Below are 12,797 nucleotides of genomic sequence, written 5' to 3'. Positions count from 1 at the left end.
CAAAAGCCATAAGGAATAAATTGTGAGCTGGTAGCCGCGCATTGAACTCTTGGCTTCAACAAGTGCACAGCAGGATTCCAAAAAAGATCACCGATATCCTACGCCCAAAAATCGAGAAAAAATTGAAAAGAATTCGATCCCCGAAAGCCTGCAATTTTGCTTCATTGTGGGCTAAGGCCATAAGTTGGCCAAGGCGATCATATCGCCTTATTGTTTGCCTTAACAATTGGGCCAAGTTTTCGGGCTTCTATCTTTCACATGATTGATCGAGGAAGCCGGGGGAACTGCGGGAGAATCCAAAAGCCACAAATATTCTATACATGCTGACAATTTCTCCCCCACCTCGCGGTATTTTCGTTGTGCTTTTCATGCCATTTCGATACGGGCCTCATTTTTCTTGCCACAATTATGAAGAAAGTTGGCAGCAATTAGAAAACGCACATCGATCAAAATCTCCTCCCGACAACGAACGTCATGTTCGAGTGAGTGCCGTGTTTTGTTTGTTTGTCCAAAACGGCATTTCAACCTGCAGACAAGTGAGTGTGTTGCTGGGGAGCCCGGATGAACGCCGAGCTCCATAAGAGCTATTAAGACATATCGTTCTCTGCTATTGTTATATTAGAATGTAATGTTTTCAAAATAAATCAAACCCAGTTCTCTGGACTTCAAAAGAAAGCCACAAAAATACAAGATTTTTACCAATCGAATGATATCAGCATTTGCTAAATAATTTATTTTCTAAACATTATTTAAATATTGATGGCTAAGCTTTTACACTATTTTTTGAGTCATTTTAGCCAGTATATTTCATTCAGATAAGGCACTAACCTATTTTAAATCCAAATTCTGTCAATATAAATATATCAACTTCGTGCAACAACATAAGGCCTTACAATGTCCCGTATAATTGGCAGGGAGGAAATTTCCAGAGACAGAGGATTGGCCCAGGACTTGAGGAGGGAAATAACGCGCAGCTCGGCGGAAATCAGCTTCAACTTTTGGCAGGAGTTTGAGCACATCCGGTCGACCCAGCGAAATCGCATGACGCAGGAGCGCTTGCAGCGGGAAAGGATAACCGGATTGATCCGGGATGGACAAGAGGAGGCCAGCCAGGAGGCGGAGGCCCTGAGCCGATCGATCAGTGCTCATGGCATCACCTCGACCACTTTGCCAGCACCATTGTCAGCAGTTCCCACTGCGTCTATGGTGAAGAGCTCCTTGATCCAAGGAGTCAAATCTTTGGCTAATCGCTCAAGTTCGGGTGTCAAGTGGAAGCCGCCAAAGCAGAAGTTCCATGCACCCAAGTCGAATAAGCCCAAACAGAAGAACGAATCCAAAGAAGAACCTACCTTGCCATCTCCAGCCCCATCCCACATTCCAAGCGCACCACCGCCCTCCCGAGCCACAATGGTCACCCCGAATATCTCCAACAGGGTAACTCCCAATATATCAAAGTATCGATTGAGCAACAAGCCCAAAAAATAATCAAACGTTGGATGCCCTTTTCATAATAACTAACATTACAATAAAATGCACAATATTAATAAATAATAAAAGTTATTTCTGATTTATACTTACGACACATTTTAATCCTTTAGTGAACCTTAAGGTCGTTCTTACAACCTTTAATATTAATTAACTTGAGGTCATTATTACAGGCTTTAATATTAATTAGCTTGAGGTCGTTATATACCTTTCATATTAATGATAAATATTTTAGGAACTGATTTTTATTTCATACGATGTTAAAATTATATTTTTTTGTGCCCCGCATCAACCGATTCCACAGGTCCAAGCGCGTGACGAATGCCACCCGGTGTGCACCATGCACTACAAATTCCGGCTAAATCGTACACATAACGAAACTAAAACAGGCAACAAAGGCTGCGCCGAGGCAGAGACTTGCAAATTAATTAACGGTACACGGGTCTCGAGGAGATCCGAAAAATCAAAAAACACGCACCCCAGACACCTGAGTAATCAGCATTATGTGGGCATGGCCATCGATGGCGGTGCTGGTGTGGTGGTACGCGAACTTCTCGATAAATCACGGATAAAAAACAATCAGCGAAAATGTAACGTTATTCATCACAGGTGGTAAATATTTCAAACCAAAACTGACAACAAACGCGCGCCGAGCTAAAAAACAAAAACTCAAACACAGCGTCGTTGTTCGCGTTTCTGGTTTCGGTTTCTGTTCTCAGATTTCCGATACTCAGATTCGTACGATTTGTGGGTCAGAATAATTAATAAAAGCGGCTCTTTTTGGCGCATGACTGGGCCATAACAAAGATGTGGCAACACACAAAGAAAACAGATCAATTTCTGATAGTTATTACTCATCCCGATCCCGTAAATTACAAAATTATTCAGAGCATAATAAAATAAAAGTTCTTAGCATAAAAATATATGTACATATATTTGAACAAGCCTTAAGCAGTGAATAAGTTTTAAATTAAATATCATAAAGAAAATATTTTTAAAATTTGCTGTGCACAGTTTTTGGCATATCTGTCGTCACTTTGACCCATGCGCACCAATAATCAATCAAAACGTCTTAAACAAATCACTCGTTCCGCATGTGCAACTACCAAAAAAGTCAACAGAGCAGAGACAAAAATAACTGAGCCAAAGACTGGCTGACTGACAAACTGACTGACTGGCAAGTTTGGCAACTGCAAGGCTCTGAAACTCCGGCGAACTGGAGAACTGTGATGGACAACAGTCACGATTTGCATGTGCGACAACTGTTGCCAGAGCGGCAACAACGACAACGGCCCAAACAACATTCAGCCAGGCACATTGAACTGCCATTGACACGGGGGAGAATCGAGGAGAACGCCAACCCGGAGACCGGAGATCGGAGACTGGAGACCAGAGACCAGAGACACCTGTAGCTGCCACAAAAGTTGAAAGGCAAAAGGCGAACTCCCTCGCACAGTGGTTCAAATGCCGATTGAAACATTTCAAGCAGCCAAACGAAGCGGAAATATAAGCACAGTCATCCCCAGGATCAGGAATAAGAATCAGGAACCATCCGGATACTGTCCTGTGTGAAATCATAAAATTGCAAAAACATTCAAATTCATTAACAATTTTTCTATCGATTTGTCGTTAGAAGGTAAGGCAAAGAAAAAGGCTTCCGAAAAGTTTCCTTTAATGTTCACTTAAAGTTCTGTACAGGCCCATGAACTTTATTAACCGCACAATAAAAGCTGCAGACTTCCATAAATTTTTCCAAGTATTAGTACATCCTTAGCGAAATGTGAACACTAAATGTTCTGTTGAGCAATTAACCGCAAGGCAAGAAGTAATTATGGAAGCATTTAATGACACCCCCAAGTCACTGTACACAGGTCCGCTTGGGCTATTGGATTTGTGCAGATCGCCGATGGGTGCGCCGGTTTCAGTAGCCACCACCAACAGCTGAACACCCGACCCCCAGTGAGCCACCCACCGACCCGTTCCACCAACCCCTTTTAAGCCACTGAAATGACAAGCTCAGAGGCCAATTACCGCAAACAAATTCGAATGCGAATGCGCATTGAAATTGTGGCAAGGTTGGTAATTTAAGACTCACGCCGTCTCGAAATAAAAGGAGTTTGGGCAACAGAGAGAGATTCCCGCCAGAGAAACCAATGCAAGAACGGTTTCTCCGTCCCACCAATTAGTGCAGGGCAAGAAATATTCACATAAAATGCAATGTAATTGAATTTAAAACGATTATATAGTTCATCTCCAAGCTTTCAATAGGCTGCATAAGCCATAGAACTGAACAATTCATATTTATCAAGGGCATTCTGCAAGTAATGCCTTACAATATATACATATTTAATATTTAATTTGCTTAAATTCAAAATTATTGAGACAAAATATTAATGAGGAGTTGCTGATTTTTTCGCGGTGTGCAAGTCCGCTTCTGACCAGGTGATTGAATTGCTGATTTAACGGTTTCTGTTGTCAAATTAATGACATTCATTCATTCCATGTGGCCGAGTCAGAGTCGGAGTTTTAAGCCCGAGCTTGAGCTGAGCAAACGTGGCCAAAAACGGTAGTTTTTTATTGCAGCTCTGGTAAATTGCAGCGCGTGTTATTATCGTTGTTATTACTGTTGCTGCCGTTGTCATTGCTGTTATTAATGTAGTTATTAAATATTTACAACTGCCGCCGCACAAAGCGTGCCTCAAAAAAGGTTTACTGAGATTGGGAGTGGGCCGAGTTCACAGCTGGGTGTCAAAGTGCAAAAGTTTAGTGCAAAGTTCTTGTCATTATTTGTTCTCCGCTTGTTGATCGGATTCTGTTTCTGTTTCCTTGTAAAGTGAAAGGGAAACGCTGGCAAATCTATTCTCGGCCGCCTTGAGTTTAAGGCTTAATTAATGGCTCTTTTATATAATTTAATTAGTTGTTAATGATTTGCTGATTGGACTGGCGCGGGTGGTGGTCCCCCATGAATCAAATGCTAAACTAGACTGACTTCGCAGGGGCTTGGCAGATGTCAGGGTTGCCCCAAGAAGTGGCTAATGGCCCAATGGCCTAATGGCCCAGTCATGACTGTCGGTAGTGATAGCGGCTAATGGCTGGAACTGCCAAAATGTGAGATATGCCAGCATAAAGAATCGTCAAACGTTTTTAAAGATACATGTAGACTTTCGGAAACTAGCCTACATTACATTTTAAGAAAAATATTTTCAACTTAGTAGGTGTAAAATATTCTAAACCCAATTCAATTGTTAAAAAAAAACAATTCAGCTTAAGATTTGAAAGTAATCAAATAGTAAATCATATTTGATCGGCTGCATTTGCATACGCCTTTTCTGGTTGCCATTGACCGAAACCGCAACTCCCACTTTCCATCTCGAATCCCCACGAATATTGCCGCCCCAAAAAATGTAAGTTGAGGCCAAATCGAACATGGCAGGCTAGACAAAATGCTTGTTGTCGATTTTCGCAGTTGATTTTGAGCAAATAGCCCAAAACTAAGTAAACAGCAACTTGCCTGCGTGAATTGCGCATTCAACATGCGTACACCACGCGATAAATAATATTGGAAAATGTTTTTAAATTTGTCACAATTTCAGCGATTGCGTGGCCAGAAACAAAACAAAAACGACAAAACAAAACGAAACCAAACGCTATAGACAGCCATTTGTAGGCTCTTAAAACATTTATCGGGAAAGCGGCGATTTCCTTGCCAATTAGTCAAGGCTTATGGGGGCGTTAAGCGAGTGCTTAACTCCGTCACGAAAATTGCCGCCAGATGGGCATAAAGATATGGCGACACATGGGCCCGGCGATAAGGTAGTAAAATACCAACGGCTTAAGCGGCAGCGACCTGTCAATATTCCATTTGATTGATTTCGATACGATTCCATGCACATGCGTTCAAAAACCAGATGCAAAATTGTGTGTGTATCAAAAACGCAATCGTAATCCAAGTGCTCCACATTTAGGCATTGAAATCCGTGTCTGGGTATCGTTTTCCGAGCATTTTATTGCCACACCACAGCAATAATCTAAATACTCATATCGAAAACGCATGTCGGGAGCAAGAGCCAAACCCAAATCGCGGCTAAAATGCCAAATGGCCAAGACGATGGCAGTGGCACACGCAACAGGCAAAAGGGAAATTCTCCTGTTGCTCTTGCTCTTGGTTTTGGTGTGCTCATACTCTTGATACCTCCTGTATTTGAGTTTATTAAATAAATAAAATTATGAAATATAGGAAGTTAATTGTTAAGTCTTCTCGCTCTAAAAACAAACTCAATTATTGCTTGGAAATACCTTTATTAAATCAGTGGTCAAAGACCAAATACAAAGGAGCATTTTTAACATATTATATGCTCTGATTCTGTAATTATAAAGCTAATATTTTTTAGAGTAATTACATTAAATTTTATTCTAAGGGCATTTCAAACTTCCACACCTAGCAAGCATAACTATATTTCATTTTTTATACTCCCTTGCTTATATACGATAAGTGCAGTAACTCAGTATTAACCACTTACACGTTAATTTAGGCACAAATTGAATTAATAAACCATGTTGGACATTGTGTGCGGTCCAAAGGAAACTGAAGCGAGCCAGCTCCTTTTCATATTCGTTAATTTATGCGCGGAACACGGCTCAATGAACCACGAAAACAACTGGCTGGCCAACAACGCAGCCAAATTTGAATTTACAAGCACGTAACCTGTGCGAGCCCCCCTCGATTGGCCCCCCTTCGACCCAACCCCCCTATTTTAGCCACCTCTTTGCAGGCTTCCTTCTCTTTGCCAAACGCTGACGTGATTGGCTTCGAATTTGGCTCCTTTCGGTTCCACTCGCTTGTAAATTAGAACACGCTCAAAAATGTTACCTACACAATTTGCATGTCGCTGCTACCCATAAAAATGAGAGACCCCGTGACGATACTCGATCCCCTGCCCACGGGATGTCCCCTGAATGCCCCCAAAGATTGATAAAAAAATATACAAAAAAACACTACAAGGTCTAGAGGCAAATTGCGTAAACCTGACTTTCATTTACACCTTGGCATGTGTGCAACAAGTGCTGCAAGGCATACTTTTGATGTGTCCGACTTTTCGCCAGGGGTTGTATTCAAAAATGCTTAAACGAAAGGGTTGGCATCTTCAGAAAAAAGTTAATGGCAGGAACAAAAACTGTCAAGTACAGAACAAGTGAAATTCGAATGGCAAAATGCCATTGCAAATATGGAAATTTTAAAACTTTCAAGTAATTAAAAGCTGTTATTTTTTAACTGCACTGGTTGAATATATTTCAGAAAAATATGAAATATATGTAGCATCAGGAATGGGTCTTTGAACCGCCTTTTAAAACCTTTGGTATTTTTAAAACAAACGATAAAACAACAAACTTGAAACCTTTTCGAACAACATCCTTAAGGCAACACAATGCACTGACTCGTGCCACAAAGTTGCAAGTGCCCCAGACGAACTGCTTACATAAGAAAGCTCTCTTTCCGCAAAACCAAAATAAAACCGAAACGAAAATGTATATGATTTATTGTCATTTTAAGACCAAGAATTTGCAAAAACAACAAAAAAAAAGGGGGTAAAAGGTAATAAATTGTATTATTGTTGTTGATATACAAATCCATACCCACTGTTTTATTTTCGCTTATATTTTCAAAAGGCAAAGAAAGCCACCAAAAATCTGCCAAACTGGGCTTTATCCCTGCTCTCGCTCCGGCTTTTGGCTTGTGGCGGTTGCTTGAACTGCGGGGCCCCCAAAAAAGTTAACTTCATTCGCTCGTGGCCGGGGTTAAGGGTTAAAATGTGGGAGTCACGATTCTTGGCTAAACGATTTTTTTTTTTTTGGTTTTTGTCTTACCACTACGCGCTCTGTTCTCTGCGCTCTCCGCATGAAATGAAGTTACCAAAAAAATCAAATCAAGTACCGTTGTCCTCAAGCACACACAGATATATACCTACACGTATATCTGGCCATAAGTATCTGTATACATGGATAGAATTAAGGTGACCTGCCTACAATTTCAAACGGCGACTTCAACTCTTGGGGTTTATCAATAAATTATTGAGCCATTATTGTTATTACAATTTCTTTATAATGTTGGCAGCGTGCGCCCGAGAGTTTGTTGCAGTTAGCATACTTGTTGCATTTTTCCTGGGTATGCGCAGGGTATATTCAATCGCCTCGCATGTGAAATATTTATATAGTCAGTAATACAATTTATATAGACAAACCTTTTCTTTAAAACTAGTTTTTAAAGAGCATAGCTTACTTTTTTGATATAGCTTTAACTACTATACTAGAATCATTCCCTATTTTTAAGCATTATTATACAAATGAACGAAGAGTTTGCCTCTTCGAACCCTTTCTCTCCATATTTGCCCCCGATTGCCTTGGTAGTTGTTGACCATTAGCGTGTACTTGCAGCCAACGGGGTTGAGGTCTCTTGAATCTCCCCGGCTGGAAATCTTTTCCGTCGCGGGTCCCAGCCTCATCATGTGCACAATGGAGAGCAGGTCGAATATCTCGGATCGTCGGTCGATTTGTGTTTGAAGCTGCCAAAGAGGGTCTTCTGACCCGGGCAGGTTCATGACAAATGCATTAGGAGCTTGGGTGTATATGTATAATTTTGTTTTTTCGGTTTTCGAATGCATTTCCAATGGCCATCGCCATCATGCAACTGGGCGGCGTGGCGCTTTTTTCGCCTTATTGTTATTTTATGAATATGGTAAATGGTTTAATGAGTTTTAATTGAGTCTGCTGCAACGAGACGAAGTAATGAGTTAAATTGATAGGGAAAATCCGACGCTTTTGGCGGCCCTTTGAATAGACCAAAATGCCGGGAGATGAGGTGAAAGCGACGGGTCTGGAAATGGGCAGTAACCCGAGCTGCCCCAAAACGCCTTCTGTTGAGCAATATCCCCCAGAAAGCACACAAAGTAAACTTCGTTGGGGTTTCACTTATCCTCCTTTTCGGTAGCTGCACTTGGGGGAAAATGTATAATTACTGTAAATTCAGCATGTATGATAAATATTGTATGTATAAAGAAATTACCCAAGGCTGAAGTTCTAAAAAACCATAACTCAACTTATCTTAATCGGATTTTGAAGTGGCATACCTCTAAATGTTTCTGGCGCAATTCTCTATAAATCTGCATTCAAATTTAGAAATAATTTTTTTACAAATTTTTTTGTAAATTTTCTGATGTATAATGTTGTACAAATTCAACGAAATTAAAAGATGTCCATTGGCTGAAGTTCTATACCCCATAACTCAACTAATCTTAATCGGATTTTGAAGTGGCATACCTCTAAATGTTTCTGGCGCAATTCTCTAAAAATCTGCATTCAAATTTAGAAATAATTTTTTTACAAATTTTTTTGTAATTTTTCTGTTGTATAATGTTGTACAAATTCAACGAAATTAAAAAATGTCCATTGGCTGAAGTTCTATACCCCATAACTCAACTAATCTTAATCGGATTTTGAAGTGGCATACCTCTAAATGTTTCTAGCGCAATTCTCTAAAAATCTGCATTCAAATTTAGAAAATAAATTTGTACAATTTTTTTTGTAATTTTTCTGATGAATAATGTTGTAGAAATTCAAAGAAATTAAAAAATGTCCATTGGCTGAAGTTCTATACCCCATAACTCTACTAATCTTAATCGGATTTTGAAGTGGCATACCTCTAAATGTTTCTGGCGCAATTCTCTAAAAATCTGCATTCAAATTTAGAAATAATTTTTTTACAAATTTTTTTGTAATTTTTCTGTTGTATAATGTTGTACAAATTCAACGAAATTAAAAAATGTCCATTGGCTGAAGTTCTATACCCCATAGCTCAACTAATCTTAATCGGATTTTGAAGTGGCATACCTCTAAATGTTTCTGGCGCAATTATCTAAAAATCTGCATTCAAATTTAGAAAATAAATTTTTACAATTTTTTTTGTAATTTTTCTGATGAATAATGTTGTAGAAATTCAAAGAAATTAAAAAATGTCCATTGGCTGAAGTTCTATACCCCATAACTCAACTAATCTTAATCGGATTTTGAAGTGGCATACCTCTAAATGTTTCTGGCACAATTCTCTAAAAATCTGCATTCAAATTTAGAAAATAAATTTTTACAATTTTTGTTGTAATTTTTCTGATGAATAATGTTGTAGAAATTCAAAGAAATTAAAAAATGTCCATTGGCTGAAGTTCTATACCCCATAACTCTACTAATCTTAATCGGATTTTGAAGTGGCATACCTCTAAATGTTTCTGGCACAAATCTCTAAAAATCTGCATTCAAATTTAGAATATAAATTTTTACAATTTTTTTTGTAATTTTTCTGATGAATAATGTTGTTGAAATTCAAAGAAATTAAAAAATGTCCATTGGCTGAAGTTCTATACCCCATAACTCAACTAATCTTAATCGGATTTTGAAGTGGCATACCTCTAAATGTTTCTGGCGCAATTCTCTAAAAATCTGCATTCAAATTTAGAAATAATTTTTTTACAAATTTTTTTGTAATTTTTCTGTTGTATAATGTTTTACAAATTCAACGAAATTAAAAAATGTCCATTGGCTGAAGTTCTATACCCCATAACTCAACTAATCTTAATCGGATTTTGAAGTGGCATACCTCTAAATGTTTCTGGCGCAATTCTCTAAAAATCTGCATTCAAATTTAGAAATAATGTTTTTACAAATTTTTTTGTAATTTTTCTGTTGTATAATGTTGTACAAATTCAACGAAATTAAAAAATGTCCATTGGCTGAAGTTCTATACCCCATAACTCAACTAATCTTAATCGAATTTTGAAGTGGCATACCTCTAAATGTTTCTGGCGCAATTCTCTAAAAATCTGCATTCAAATTTAGAAATAATTTTTTTACAAATTTTTTTGTAATTTTTCTGTTGTATAATGTTGTACAAATTCAACGAAATTAAAAAATGTCCATTGGCTGAAGTTCTATACCCCATAACTCAACTAATCTTAATCGGATTTTGAAGTGGCATACCTCTAAATGTTTCTGGCGCAATTATCTAAAAATCTGCATTCAAATTTAGAAAATAAATTTTTACAATTTTTTTTGTAATTTTTCTGATGAATAATGTTGTAGAAATTCAAAGAAATTAAAAAATGTCCATTGGCTGAAGTTCTATACCCCATAACTCAACTAATCTTAATCGGATTTTGAAGTGGCATACCTCTAAATGTTTCTGGCACAATTCTCTAAAAATCTGCATTCAAATTTAGAAAATAAATTTTTACAATTTTTTTTGTAATTTTTCTGATGAATAATGTTGTTGAAATTCAAAGAAATTAAAAAATGTCCATTGGCTGAAGGTCTATACCCCATAACTCAACTAATCTTAATCGGATTTTGAAGTGGCATACCTCTAAATGTTTCTGGCGCAATTCTCTAAAAATCTGCATTCAAATTTAGAAATAATTTTTTTACAAATTTTTTTGTAATTTTTCTGTTGTATAATGTTTTACAAATTCAACGAAATTAAAAAATGTCCATTGGCTGAAGTTCTATACCCCATAACTCAACTAATCTTAATCGGATTTTGAAGTGGCATACCTCTAAATGTTTCCAGCGCAATTCTCTAAAAATCTGCATTCAAATTTAGAAAATAAATTTTTACATTTTTTTTTGTAATTTTTCTGATGAATAATGTTGTTGAAATTCAAAGAAATTAAAAAATGTCCATTGGCTGAAGTTCTATACCCCATAACTCAACTAATCTTAATCGGATTTTGAAGTGGCATACCTCTAAATGTTTCCAGCGCAATTCTCTAAAAATCTGCATTCAAATTTAGAAATAATTTTTTTACAAATTTTTTTGTAATTTTTCTGTTGTATAATGTTGTACAAATTCAACGAAATTAAAAAATGTCCATTGGCTGAAGTTCTATACCCCATAACTCAACTAATCTTAATCGGATTTTGAAGTGGCATACCTCTAAATGTTTCTGGCACAATTCTCTAAAAATCTGCATTCAAATTTAGAAAATAAATTTTTACATTTTTTTTTGTAATTTTTCTGATGAATAATGTTGTTGAAATTCAAAGAAATTAAAAAATGTCCATTGGCTGAAGGTCTATACCCCATAACTCAACTAATCTTAATCGGATTTTGAAGTGGCATACCTCTAAATGTTTCTGGCGCAATTCTCTAAAAATCTGCATTCAAATTTAGAAATAATTTTTTTACAAATTTTTTTGTAATTTTTCTGATGAATAATGTTGTTGAAATTCAAAGAAATTAAAAAATGTCCATTGGCTGAAGTTCTATACCCCATAACTCAACTAATCTTAATCGGATTTTGAAGTGGCATACCTCTAAATGTTTCCAGCGCAATTCTCTAAAAATCTGCATTCAAATTTAGAAATAATTTTTTTACAAATTTTTTTGTAATTTTTCTGTTGTATAATGTTGTACAAATTCAACGAAATTAAAAAATGTCCATTGGCTGAAGTTCTATACCCCATAACTCAACTAATCTTAATCGGATTTTGAAGTGGCATACCTCTAAATGTTTCTGGCACAATTCTCTAAAAATCTGCATTCAAATTTAGAAAATAAATTTTTACATTTTTTTTTGTAATTTTTCTGATGAATAATGTTGTTGAAATTCAAAGAAATTAAAAAATGTCCATTGGCTGAAGGTCTATACCCCATAACTCAACTAATCTTAATCGGATTTTGAAGTGGCATACCTCTAAATGTTTCTGGCGCAATTCTCTAAAAATCTGCATTCAAATTTAGAAATAATTTTTTTACAAATTTTTTTGTAATTGTTCTGTTGTATAATGTTTTACAAATTCAACGAAATTAAAAAATGTCCATTGGCTGAAGTTCTATACCCCATAACTCAACTAATCTTAATCGGATTTTGAAGTGGCATAACTCTAAATGTTTCCAGCGCAATTCTCTAAAAATCTGCATTCAAATTTAGAAAATAAATTTTTACAATTTTTTTTGTAATTTTTCTGATGAATAATGTTGTAGAAATTCAAAGAAATTAAAAAATGTCCATTGGCTGAATTTCTATACCCCATAACTCAACTAATCTTTATCGGATTTTGAAGTGGCATACCTCTAAATGTTTCTAGCGCAATTCTCTAAAAATCTGCATTCAAATTTAGAAAATAAATTTTCTTATAATTTTTTGTAATTTTTCTGATGTATGATGTTGTCGAAATTAAAAGAAATTAAAAAATGTCCATTGGCTGAATTTCTATACCCCATAACTCAACTAATCTTTATCGGATTTTGAAGTGGCATACCTCTAAAT

The 12,797-nt window shown here is 36.6% G+C and overlaps 1 protein-coding gene across 1 annotated transcript; it reads left to right on the top strand.

Annotated features, from left to right (window-relative positions):
- Positions 1-810: 810 nt before the first annotated feature.
- On the top strand, positions 811-1,530 carry LOC6541105. Its single transcript, XM_001968927.3, has one exon. It carries the CDS (start codon positions 895-897, stop codon positions 1,483-1,485), a length of 591 nt encoding a protein of 196 aa, XP_001968963.1. The 5' UTR covers positions 811-894; the 3' UTR covers positions 1,486-1,530.
- Positions 1,531-12,797: the final 11,267 nt, after the last annotated feature.

The sequence above is a fragment of the Drosophila erecta genome, unplaced genomic scaffold (genome assembly GCF_003286155.1).
Source record: "Drosophila erecta strain 14021-0224.00,06,07 unplaced genomic scaffold, DereRS2 tig00000055-arrow-pilon, whole genome shotgun sequence".
Taxonomy (NCBI): domain Eukaryota; kingdom Metazoa; phylum Arthropoda; class Insecta; order Diptera; family Drosophilidae; genus Drosophila; species Drosophila erecta.
This window is presented reverse-complemented; position numbering and strand designations above follow the sequence as displayed.

Coding starts and splice junctions, on each gene's coding strand:
- LOC6541105 (XM_001968927.3), top strand. CDS start 895: ATGTCCCGTATAATTGGCAGGGAGGAAATTTCCAGAGACAGAGGATTG.